Source organism: Hyperolius riggenbachi, chromosome 2 (genome assembly GCF_040937935.1).
Source record: "Hyperolius riggenbachi isolate aHypRig1 chromosome 2, aHypRig1.pri, whole genome shotgun sequence".
In the NCBI taxonomy this organism is placed as follows: Eukaryota; Metazoa; Chordata; class Amphibia; order Anura; family Hyperoliidae; genus Hyperolius; species Hyperolius riggenbachi.
Genome location: NC_090647.1, coordinates 250,237,151 through 250,250,371, shown reverse-complemented (window position 1 = coordinate 250,250,371; position 13,221 = coordinate 250,237,151). Strand labels below are relative to the sequence as shown.

The 13,221-nt window shown below is 40.6% G+C and overlaps 1 protein-coding gene across 2 annotated transcripts in view; it reads right to left on the bottom strand.

The window, feature by feature from the left end:
* KSR1 (kinase suppressor of ras 1) overlaps window positions 1-13,221 on the bottom strand; it is a 221,561-nt gene that overhangs the window by 63,053 nt on the left and 145,287 nt on the right. For both annotated transcript variants that reach the window (XM_068268488.1, XM_068268487.1), the window contains 4 exons: window positions 11,897-11,980; window positions 9,856-9,917; window positions 9,637-9,755; window positions 8,094-8,262 (listed from right to left, as the gene is read on the bottom strand). In XM_068268488.1, the coding sequence (XP_068124589.1) occupies window positions 8,094-8,262; window positions 9,637-9,755; window positions 9,856-9,917; window positions 11,897-11,980 (434 nt within the window). The remainder of the gene's footprint in view (window positions 1-8,093; window positions 8,263-9,636; window positions 9,756-9,855; window positions 9,918-11,896; window positions 11,981-13,221) is intronic.

The following is a 13,221-nucleotide window of genomic DNA, read 5'->3' as shown; positions in this document are numbered from 1 at the left end:
AATAATAATAATTCCTCCCTAAGGCTCCTTTCAGACTAGGCCTCAATTCACTAAGATCATGCTGGAGATAATAAGGCAAGAGAAAACTTACCTCCACACAGTGAGAGAGTTATCTTATCTCTTCATTCCTTAAGTTACCTCCTCTGTAGTTCATTTACCTCCGCTGTAGTTATTTTCACATGCAGTTAATTACCAGCCTGTCTTTAACTCTGGAGTTATTTTAAGGATAGGAGAGTTAACTTAAAGACAGAAGAGTTAACTTTAGGTTTGCCTGAGGTAAATCTTTCCTGAATACTACATACCTCATCACCATGGTAACAACTCTAGAAACGTTATTAAAGACAGGAGATAAGCTTAGTGAATTGAGGCCTAATATGTGCCCTGAATCATTTTAAATGGGTCCTTTCTCATTTCTTTTGCTGCAGCGCACAACACACTGCTGCACACATTGGTCTTCATGCACTAAAAGCTGTTAATATTGCGGGGGAAATTTACCACTACTTAGGACAGTAAGTTCTGTGCATTGCGCAATTAGCGCAACCTGCAGGGCATGGGTAATGTGAGTGTTGCTACAGTAATGCAGGTTATGCTACTTGCATAACGTGTATTACCATAGCAACACTATGTCTGCGCACAGCAACATTAGCGGCAACATTAGGGAATCAAACCCATTTTTCCTGGCAGCCAACACTACCATTCATTTACTGTATATTCCTGCGTATAAGACTACTTTTTAACCCTTGAAAATCTTCTGAAAAGTTGGAGGTCGTCTTATACGCCGGGTGTCATTGATGCCGGGTGATACACCCTATCCTGTTACCACCTCTCAGATCTCCCTGCTGAGGGAGCGCAATCTATTCTTCCATATCGCTCTGATAAACAGGTAGACAAGGAGAGCTGACCAGTCTACTTAAGGAGAGTTGACCAATGCAACAAGTCAATTGACTATATACTGTTATATACTGGGTAACATATACAGTACAGCACCAGTATCTGTTCATACACAGCACCAGTATACGATTTTTTTATTTTTATTTTAATTTGGTGTGCGTTGGAAGAGGGGTAGTCTTATACGGCGAGTATATCCCAAGCTCTATATTTTAACTGGAAAAGTTGGGGAGTCGTCTTATACACCCAGTCGTCTTATACGCCGGAATATACGGTATATAAATGGAATCCGGAAAGAATGCGAGTCATAGACGAGTTGTCAGGAGAAGGGGCAGTATCTATCACAACCAATAATGAGGGAAGTTAGGATTACTTTGCAAATTTTCAGTCTGGGCCGTACAGACAGATACCCTAAACTTTTATCCTATTGAATGTAGTGACAGTCAAAGGTGTTTAGACACAACATTCTGCACGGTATGATAATACCAAACCTTCTTAGAATTTTACTGTTTGGGGCTAGTTCACACTGTGGACGATTATGCTCTGCTTGCCAATAGCCAGAGATTGGCAAAGTGCCAGTGCAGTGTCACCCTACAAGGGTGTTCTCACAGCAGCGTTCTGATTTTTCGAAAATCAAAAAATGTGCTGCTTGTACCATTTTTAGAGCGGTTTTTCATTAAGAAATGTGCAAAAAATTGCGCATTTCTTTAAAAATCAGTCTGAAATACGATTTGCAGTGTGAACTAAGCCTAAGTCAGACTTTCACTGTGTTCAACCTAATAGTATTAGCATTACTCTGTATGGGAGAGGAATAACCATAAACAGTAGCAGTGAATGCCAGTGAAACATTTTTTTTTTCAAAACTAGATCTTTTAAAATTTTTAACGGAAATAACAATAAGGGTTCCCAGCAAAGTCCTTAGGATTATGTCTACAGATTAGAAATGTTAGCTTCAGGTTTAGTGTTGAAACATTATCATAATAAATGCATCAAGTGGCCAGATAAGCAGTTCTAAAGATGTATGTGAACAGTGCTGGCATACACCACTGAACCAGCAGGACTCAAGCATATTTATACACTCTGTTAATCTAATGCATTTAGACTATTCTTTTCCCAGGCTTGCAAAACAAGCTATAATCACAACAGAGATGACAGGTATTGTTCCAGGCCATTGGGAATCAGGCATGATAGAGTTTCACATATTTCCTACGCAAAGTAGTCACTAAAAAAGTGAGTGCATGCAAGTTTTGCTCTGCCCATTGTTTATAAATTATACGACAAGTCCAAAGCATGCTAGGAGTTAACACCCGGTTTGGCTAAAGCTGTGTTCATATGGATTTAAGATCACAATATATTATTCATGTGGCATGCAAACATACATTCAAAAGAGAAAAGCTTCATTATGAAAGGATAGGACAAAAGATTGACAGTAGCTGTATTATGTTTAGCTAAGTTAAAGGACCACTATCGGGGAAAAAAAATGTAAAAATACATGTCTATACATAGTTATAGGACGTACATTTAACCCAGATAAAAATGCACTATGAATGACTTTTCTCCTATGTTCTTGTCACTTAAGCCTTGTACACACCCACCAGGCATGTCGCCCAGTGGGGATCCTGACCCCAATCCCTCAGACTACATGCCAGGGCTGAGGATGTACAGACTGTTGCTGTGCGGGGAGCTGGAGGGCCAACAGAGCAGAGCAGGTGTGATGTCATGACTGAGTCAGGTGAGCAGGGAGAACAATGTTCTCAGCTGGTGCGCGGAACAAAGCGATCTGCCAGGCTGATTGCTAGCTGAGCAGCTGAGGACTGCTGTACACACACTGGATACTTTAGCATAGGGCTCCTTGTAGGCCACCTCGGCCAAGTTTCAGCTCCTGTGTACACAGCTTTACAGTAGGAAGTAAAGCTCTGACAGGTCTTGGACTAATCCATCTCCTCATGGGAGAGTCTCAGGATTTCCTTCATTCTTTACAAAGCAATCCCTGGAAGGCATCTACACAAAGATGCCAGCCAGCCTGCCTACTCATTTGCACACTATTCTGGCTGTTGGACTGAGCAGCTGGCAAACGGTAAGTGTTTTTGAAGATAAAAAAGAAAACCCTGCAAATTCCAAATGAGGAGATGGACTACTTCAAAACCTGTCCTGTAAATGAAAGCCACATAGGAGAAAAGTCATTTATAGTGCATTTTAATCTAGGAGAAATTAACTTCTTCTAAGTATGTGTACAGGTGTATTTTAAATTTTAAAGTTTTTCGTGATAGTGGTCCTTCAATCTGAACCTCACAATTAACACTGTGCCCTCAGCTTTTGTACTAAGCTAGAAATACATTCATTTGACTTTCATGGTAGACTGAGAAACAATGGCATAAATATACACGTACACTATGTTGATGACAAATAAAAGATTACAATGTACATAGATTTCACCCTAAATTCAAAAGGCATTTCCCAGAGTCAACTTATGAGAGAAAACAGAATAATTTCTACTCAAGTCAGAATTCCAAATATCAGCTTGGTGCACAGAAAAACGTTTTCAATGCTAACCCAAAACCAAAACCTTAGCCTATTCTGGTAGCAAATGCACAAACAGGATGAAAGGGCATCCAAAGGATAATACAATGAATTAAAATCTATAAAATAAATAAGGTTTGAGGTGGCTTACCTCAATGAAGACAAATTCATATATAAATGAATAATCTTTAATAGCAGTGGCAACATGTTTCGCGGTCTCCGCCCACTTCCTCACGCCAAATCAAGTGTCACGATATGTTCAGAGCCAAACAATAGAGCTCCTTGGTTTGTTATTATGGTATGTCCAACCTTAGAGTTTATGCTCTACTATATGCCTAACTCGTGTGTCTACTAAGGCTGATCTGTTCTAAGTAGAGTCAGTTACAAAAGTCAGTTACCAAGCAGCTCTTGTAAAAATCATCTGTACCTATGTCCTGATTTTGCCTGCACTCTGGATGTGCAGGCATTGTCTCTACTTACACCTTATCTGTGCACCAATGATAAGGCCAGTAAAGAATCATGTGGTACCAAGTGAGCTACCAAAATGCATATGTGGTCCCACATATGCCATGCATTCTGACAATGCACTGCTGCATTCATTTTGGCCGACAGTTGTCCCATTTACTGAAAGGGGTCAGTGCTGAAATGGAGAACACCACAAGTGATATGCATTTATGTAAAGCACACGGCCACCTGTGGTGCAGAACAGTTTGAAAGTGTGCCTTTACACAAGCCTTTACACTTATCATCCTAAGGCCTTGTTCACATCAGGGCCGTTACTGTGCGCTTTCCACAGCGCACTGCCCTGTGCGTTCAGCAAGGTATTGATTTTTCCATGTAACTAAATGTAGCTGGTTCACATCTATGCGCTGCGCTGAGCAGCGTTACAGAAACGTAGTGTTGCAGGCATTTCTGTGCGTTGAGCTGGAAAGCGCACAGCAATGCAAGTGAATGGGTCCGCTTTTTTAGCGCATAGAAGCGCGTACAAGCGCATAGAAGCGCATGCGTTTTTTACCCCTAATTGGAGAAAAAAATACATTTACATACAAAAACAAAGTTTTATTGACAACTGCTGCTGCTACAGTAAGCAAAACGTGCTTTAAAGAAGCGCAGCGCAACGCACAGAAACGCGGACTAAAGCGCGCACAAGCGCATGCGTTTTTTACCATGCGCTTTAACACGTTTTTCAGCGCAGCAGATGTGAACGAGGCCTAACAGTTGTGCCAATGTTCTTAACACTTCCAGAAAAATAATATAGCATGTCACAAAAACAAACACACCCAAACCACTGTATCAAAAACCTAAATTTCCCAAAGCCCCACCTTACATTTTCTTGTATCAAGGTGCAGGAGAAAAGTATATGAAAATACATTCTTATGAGGAAGTCATGAGCTGACTGACAAGACAAGATATATGTCAAGAAAACACTCCGAACTCCACATGTAGCACATATAGTATTCTATTTGCTAATCACTGACCATTAATACTGATGAGTATAAATGCAGTCAGAATGAAACAACGATGTAAGCAAACTATTCTCTGAAAAGCCAACACAATGCTCAGTTCACCAGTAAAATTTCACATGATGGCAGCCTCAGTGATTTCACTTGTGAGGGCTCTCCTATGGAGACATCAACTTTGTGTCACAGCGATATGGCCATGTCTTTATATACACCTTTGACCTTCCACGATAGCAGTCAGTCTCAGCTTGTGTATAAGGAAAGTTGTGCTGTACCACTCAAGTAATTTGAGAAGTCTATCATGCAGGACATGCCTTATTTACAAGGACACTACTGTTGCACAAGTGTTGATACCTACATGTTTTTAAGTACACCAACAAACTTGTGGTTCTCTCTATATATATATATATGAATTATGTATTTAGTGATTTGCAGATTGCTATTTTTGTGAAATGTGGTGATAACACCATTAAGTACTGCTGATGATGTAAACAAGACAAAATTAAAATGCCTTTGACACCTTTTTTGAAGTCCAGATCCCAAGAAGAACGAAAGACTGGTCTTCTAACTATCCTGATAACCACAGACTTCATACAGTAAGGAACCAACTGGGAGATGATGCTCTGGTTAGATATACCAAGAATATTAGAATATAAATTTCTGGTTTGGACTGAGCTGCTGTTTCTCAAGGTGCCAGATTCATTTAATTATTTCAAAGGTGATCACTTTGATTAAGGCCCGGTTCACACTTGCGGTGGCCCTCCGGAATCGCCGTGCCGGAGCCGCACCGCCTGCAGAACGGACGGAACGGACGCACGGCATAGCAATTAAAGCCTATGCGTCCGTTCACATGGGTCCGTTCTGCAGAACCGGAGCCGGACCGGATCCGGGCCGGATCCGGACTCTGGCCTCCGTTCCAACATGCGCTATTTTTTCATCCGGCCCCTCCGGCAGCCGTATCCGGGGCGGAGCCGGACTGCACCATCCGGCCAATACAAACAAATGGGAACCGGAGGCCGCACAACACACTGGCTGAGAAATCCGGATGTTCTACCCCACTTCCTATGCGGATTTTTGCGGCGATATTGGCTGGGGACACATGGGCAAGCATTTTGGAGTGGAGCAGCACGAGCTGGAGGTGTTGGCAGGATGTTGGCAGCATGTCGGAGGTGGAGGTGAGTGCTAAACAGCAGAGGGCCTGATTCCACAGGTCCCCCTTCTGCTGACCTCCCAGACCCCAACATTTTTTTTTTTTTTTACGTTAACTTTGCCAAACGGATCCGGATCGCATCCTGATTACCACCTGATGCAACCTGACCGGATCCGGATCGGATCCGGATCAGAACCGTACGGTTCCGATCCGGATCCGGTCCGGATCCGGTCAGGTCATCCGGTCCGTTTGGCAAACAACCGCTAATGTGAACCGGGCCTTAGGCAGACTTTTATTCCATGATACATAATCAGTTGAAGTTGGCTGTATTAGTGTCTCATTTTGTGCTAGGAAATGAGATGGTTTAACTAATGTTGAGCTTCTTCTATTGAGGCTTAAATTGTAGTTTTGATTTTTCAAATTGTAGTTGCAACAAAGGCCAGCAACAAGAGGCATACTTTATTTCAACCTGGAAGACCTGGTTACACACAATTCGAGAGTAGGACTAATAGGCACAATGTATGCAGCATTGGTATAACAAAACAGGAAGCAGAAGAGATTTACATTCTAACATTGGTGAAAAAACACCAAAACATTTTTTGTGTTAGAAAAGTGGGAGGAGCCATGCAAAGCCTTCCTCTAGACCACTCTGGCCAACTTGTGCTGCTGGTTTATAACATTACCGCACTAATCAGTAACTTTGGTGGGGGGTGGGGGGGGGGGGCTTTTTAGTTCCCTTTGGCCCACCACACAAAATTTTGAGGCATCTCCATAACCCGGGTGGGTAGTCTGTCTGGGATGGCATTCCAAGGTCTTGACCTATGAAGGGCCAATACCTGCAAGTTTAACATTAGCACTCTATGGTGGCGTAGTGGATAGCACTCTCGCCTTGCAGCACTGAGTACCCAGTTTGAATCTGGACCTGGAGTCAATCTGCAAGGAGTTTGTCTGTTCTTCCTGTGTTTGCGTGTGTTTTGTCTGGGTATTCTGGTTTTCTCCTACATCCCAGAAATATGCAAATAAAATTAGCCTTAGACTATAGTAAGGATTCGATTTTGAGGGACATTTAGTGACAAGTCGATAAATAAAGCGCTACAAAAGATGTCGACGTTCTGCAAATTCAAAATAACTAAAACTTGCTAAACAGGTTTCAACTACGGAATGCCATCAATGTAAGATTAGCTGGACCCTGAGTGCAGCTGTGCAGAATATGTGCTTTTGTGTCATGCATGTACTAACGCCTCATTTTCACTTTAGTGCCTCAGTCTGATTTTATAGTTATGGTAGCACAGCTACTACTTGGGTTAGATGCCAATAGTCCCAAAAATTATATGACTTGAAGTGCAGAAAAAGATCTGAAACCCTCTACTACACCTTGAAAGCTGAATTTTTTTTCCTGGCTCATAGAGTGTCTTATCCAAGAGCATGTTTGAAAATGTTTAATAAGGTTAGATTACATTGCCAGTTTAGATGTAAAAATGACTATTAAAGTATTAAAGCTCACTGTTAAATACCATGCTCTTAACTGAACTAAGGATCTGTGGTAACTTAACTCAAGGCATTATCTTTATGTATGAATGATGAAATGAGCATGCTTTTGTAACTGTGATCCATTAAGGAATACTAAAGTCATATATAATGCAGAATTAAATACACAAGAACTTCAAATCTGCTTCAGTCATGTAAATTTATATTTGTAACTTGCCACTATGCATGAGCTCTGCAGAGCTCTGCTGTTCAGATTTCAAATTCTCAGTAAAACATGCGGGCCACTGCAGGATGGCAGTTTACTTACCCTTGTTGCTTCTCCACATCGCGTTTCATCGTGTTCCACATCACTCCGGTACTTCCTCCTTCCAGGTTTGAAGGAGAAAGCATTGGAGTCACAGAACACGATGGAACGCAACGTGAAGCCCACTGGCTATAGACGGAAACAAGAGTAAGTTAGCAGCCCCCAGCTGCTGCAGGCAAGTTTTACTCGGAATTGGGAATCCGAACGGCACAGCTCTGTGGAGCTCAAACCTATTTGCCACTTAATTTACCTGGCACTTCAATATCCCAGAATTAAATGTTACCTGGGAAATGAAAGCGACTGTCTTTGAGACCCATTGGTGATGGATTTGGTGGAGTGGTTGCACTGGAAGGGTTTGAGGTCTGGAAAGGTGCTGGAGAAGAAGGCGTAGAAGACGTGGTTGAAGATGGATTGCTGCTTGAATCCAAGTGATTTATTGCTGGAGGGTGCTCCTAGAAACACAGAAATAAGTCAAAATGCAACCCGAATAAAAACAGATTACAAGCAACAACAAACATACAAATTGAAGGTCATAAAAATTGCATGCCCAGGACAAGTTAAATCAATGGTACCTAGCCAGCTTGCTGAAGAATACCTGTCATTCTTTAATGAAACTAATTTCTCCTGCCCTTTTTTTATTTTCTCAAAGTGCAGCTAAGATCTCTGATTGACAAAGTTCCACAGGTCAATATAAGACTGTAAAAAACTATCCATAAAGCCGTTTGCCCACTGCATGCAATCTGATCTTAGGGAATTGCTATGTCACGCTTTTTTACAGAAAGTCCTTGTTGCTGTTCCTACTATCGTCATGCAATTTTTGTCAAATTGCAAACACACCGCAAGCTGCATTTTTGGTGCAATTTACTTTTTGTCCCATTTACAACTGCACCAAAAACCCCAGTGCAGGCACAAAGGGAAGAACACATGCATATTCTTTGTGATCTGCAATTGCTATTAGTAAGGAGCGCCTCTTTCTTAAATCATATGAGACCACAAATGAAGTCAGAGAGAAAGTTGTGGATTACTGATAAAGTCCCATGACGTCTATTAGAGGTTCCGCAAGTCAAGCAGTAGTTGTGAAGGTATGAATGGCAATAAGGTAATTGTTTCCTGAAGTAAATAACGTGAAATAACCCATATACCATGTGCAGTTAGCACAGTGGCAGCTGCTAATCAGTGGCCGTTACTGCTGCTTGCATAATGGTGGCTGCTAATCAGTGATTGCTACTGCTTGGGTGGTGGCTTAACCTACAGGCGAGCAAAGGGGGAGGCAGAGCAGTGACACAAGGTGGCCCCTGCATGCGGCACTGCAGCTACGGCCTGCAGACCACATGGAATTATCAAATGTAGAGAGCTTTGGGGGCCACCAGAAAAGGCTTGGCGGGCCCTATTTGGCCCCAGGCCAGACTTTGGACATGCCTGATATAAGGTGTTTAGGGTGGGGTAGTTACTGTTTAAGTGATGCTAGCCATGGTAAATCTTTTGTCCACTGTGTAGTTAACCAATAACTTATGACATTTATATCGGTAACACTCTGTTTTTATTTGCTTTTATTTAAGCCATTATATACAGGTTGAGGACAACTTTATTTTTAAAGGTGTTATTGTGTGTGTTATGGTTGTAATATCTGATATTTCCCCAACATCATTCATTAATTTATTCAACTTCCAAAACTGCAACATTTATTAAATAGTGCAAAGGTTAAAACAAATCAGTATATATTCCATTTAATTATTGCAATTCAGTGTTGAAGAGGCAAATTGCTTTGCTCTAATGCTTTCACTGTGACCAGCATGAATTAAGGTAACATAATAAGCCTGTAGTACCTTCTTAGTGAGAGCTTTAGGGAGAGTTCCAAACAGTGGTTCTGGCGGCCTGTCCACCTGGTTGTTAATATCTGATGGAACGGACTCTGTCCTTCTTATTCTTTGTTCGTCAGTTTGTACTGGAATTAAAACAAATTATAAAAAACGTCATGTCTGCTTACTAAACTGCAGCATCCACTACTAGTAAACTGAGAAGTGTTAAAATACAGCAAAACTTACAAGGTAGAAAAGATATTCTACATGCTGGGGCTTCTTTTGTGCATTTATTATGGCATTTTAATCTGAAAGTTCAAAACACATAATATTATACTTACAGTTAATAAAATGTGACATACTAACTGCTAAATATAATTAAATGAACACAAATATTTCCTTCCCATGCGAAGGCATACTTTTTTTTTTTTTAGCAGCAACGATCCTAAAAATAGAATGACAGCAGAAAAACCAGCTAAGCCTATTCTCTAGCAGAAAAAAAGGGTAATTTAGTACTGGGAGTAGTCATGATGCCTACAGGTAGATTTGAATAATAAGAACAAAAAAGCAGACATACCCTTACACACCTGGAGATAACTAGAAATATTGCATAACAATACAAGGTTTCATCTGCTACAATCCTGATTTTGAATGCATTTATTAAAAAGTTAAAATATGCACTATACTAACTATACACAGTCACACACAAATACACACACCGACGAAGACAATGGCAATGCATACAGCTGCACAACTTGCACAAACAAACCTGTAACACAAGTGCTACAGGTACACAGTCTTTCATAGTCTAGGGACAATATGGGCGGAGTCAGCTAGCTTACCAATATATGTTTTTTTAGATACAGGAGGAAATCCGATAAACCAAAGGAAGTTCAAAAAAACCTGAGAATAACAAACTCGGTGCAGATAGTGCCATGGCCAAGATTCACACCTGAGATTCTAGCACAGCAAGGCAGGATACAAACCAATTACCTGCCACACAGCCAACCTTACACAGATTTTAGGCCCTTTGAGATCCAAGCACTCACAATCTACTACAATAGAAATGTAAACATTCATTATGCATAAAAAAAACGTAAATTACTCACAACTGTAAAAAGTGGTTTGGGACTGTCTTGCTATAAAGGATGTCACACACTCTGAACATGTTCTGTACTTCCTACTCTATGATCATGTTAATTAATGTACCTCAGTAGTGCGTGGGGCCAACCTCAATGCAAAAGTGATGTTGGAATACTTTGACAATACATATTGTACATTCTTTTTTCCGCTCATGTCCAAAAACTGTTTCATTGATTAAGGTAAAAAATAAACTAACGTTAATCTACATTCTTCCATTTAAGATGCATCTTGCATTACTGTGTATGCCTGCCACTTGTTTATTCCACACATGCTTTAATAGTCACATTCTTTACAAATCCCAACTCAAATGAACTGTTCTCTGTCTATGAGAGAGACAGGTAAAAAGTCCTGCATACAAACTCCTAACATATTAATAACTAATTATATGTCTGGTAACCATTTTTGGTCAGAGTTCATAGAATGTGCACATCCTAATCACAGAAAATAGGAGCAGGACCACTGTGATCCGGCTGGGTGGCTTTCTATGCAATGGTACTCTCATCCTGACAGCCATTTCCACGGTAGTGAGCTTTACATTACTGATTTTGTTTGAAGATCCACATGCTATTAGTAGGTAAGCATATATACAGGGGCAAAATAAATATAAATGTGGAAAAGGTTGGGTTGTGACAAGTATCTTACATGGATATAGCAGTCATACTATATAAATAATAAACACCATATATAGTCAAATATACACAAAGATGTGTATCATCAAAAATGTTCCCTGTATGAAATGCTTCATGCTTCCCTCTGCATGCACATGGAGAGGAGACATGGGGTGGGAAACCAATGGTGGCCTGGCGGGACCTGCAGGGGCAATAGGAAAGATTCACCAGTAATTTGTAATGCATTACAGGTGGGGAGGGAGCAGTAGCTGCATAACTAGTGGAGGGGAGGCCACATAGGTGACAGGACTGGGCTGAGGGCAACAGTGGCACTACCTTCATGGCAACCAATGGGGGGGAGTGGGGGAGTTAAAGTCTCCAGGAGCTCACATTTGTGCTTCTACATAACATATTTCAGGATACCTAAATATTAAACTTAACTGCAATATGATAACATCATGTTATTTGCCTTATGTTTTTTATATGGTATTAGATAGGCATAAGAACAAAATGCAGAGAGAATGGGATCAACTCACCTGCAGTGCTTACATTTGACTCCAAACATCATACTTTTTTGACAAACGTGACATACTTGTGATAACCAAGATTTGGTAGAAAACCTGTCAAAAATTAGAAACAATTCAGTAATGCTGCATTATTTTCAGAAAAAGATTATGATCCAATTATCAGTTTATAATTTATGCACATTCATCTACTATTTAAAAACTTAAAAATGTGCTAAGGCCTGTACACACTAGCCTGCTGTCTGCTTCTCATCAACACATCAATGTTACTAAGAAGAGTTGCTGCAAAGGGGACAGAAGCGGACACAAGCGCACTTGTGTGTTCAGGCTTTTAGTGTTTCAATACAGCACATACTGGTCATCTGTAGCTTAGGAAAGCCTGAAGAGGCGTATTTAACAGTACAGCATGAAATTAGGTGATATATCTCACAATTAGGGTTAAGTTTACTATAGTCAATCATACTGATGAAATAAGCATTCCAGCCTTGGTTTCTTTCTAAGGCTGATATCTAGGTATAAAGAAAAATCATAAACTGCATGGAGAGTACTTATTGTTATACTTACCTGAGTGGAGAGCACTTATATGTACTTGTCTCCCAAGAATTCCATTGATCCTCAATTTTCTTCAGTCATGCAAAACTCTCTTCTCCTCAAACATGATGGAGAAAACCAAAGCCAATGAATTTTTCACAGGTGGCTACATCCAGCTTATTCTGGTAACATGAGCTATGTATGGCCTATATGCTTTGGCCTACTGAAGAGGCACTGGAGTGGAAAAACACAATTCACTCTCTGGGTAGGAACACACTAGGCAGTAACGCTAGGCGTTGGGTAAAACGCTACCGTTAACGCGCATAATGTAAGTCAATGGGCTGCATGAAAAAACTTGTGTGTTGGCGTTCTGCAACGTCCGTTTTTCAAACGTAGAACTTGCTGCATATTTTTCTAAAACGCACATAATGTATGTCAATGGTGACGCAGAGGTATACTGTTTTATGCATTTTTTATGCCTTTTTGTATAAAAACCAAGTTTGATGATGTATTTCCTCTTCCTGCTGACTTCTTAGTGATGAGCCAGAGAGAACATAAAAATTGTGTTTTTATACTGGCCACATTCCAATAAATTTGCATAAAATGCATACAAAACCATAGTTAAAAAAAGACAATGCAAATGCAGTAAAACGCAAGCAAAGCGCACCGCCTAGTGTGTGCCCAGCCTCTATGTGATGTCAGGGAACTTCATTTCACTGAAGAGGACTCAACTGAGGATTATAATCAGCTTGGGGATAGAGAAGTATGATGTTTTCTCCCAACAGGTAATTGTTCAATTTTATGCC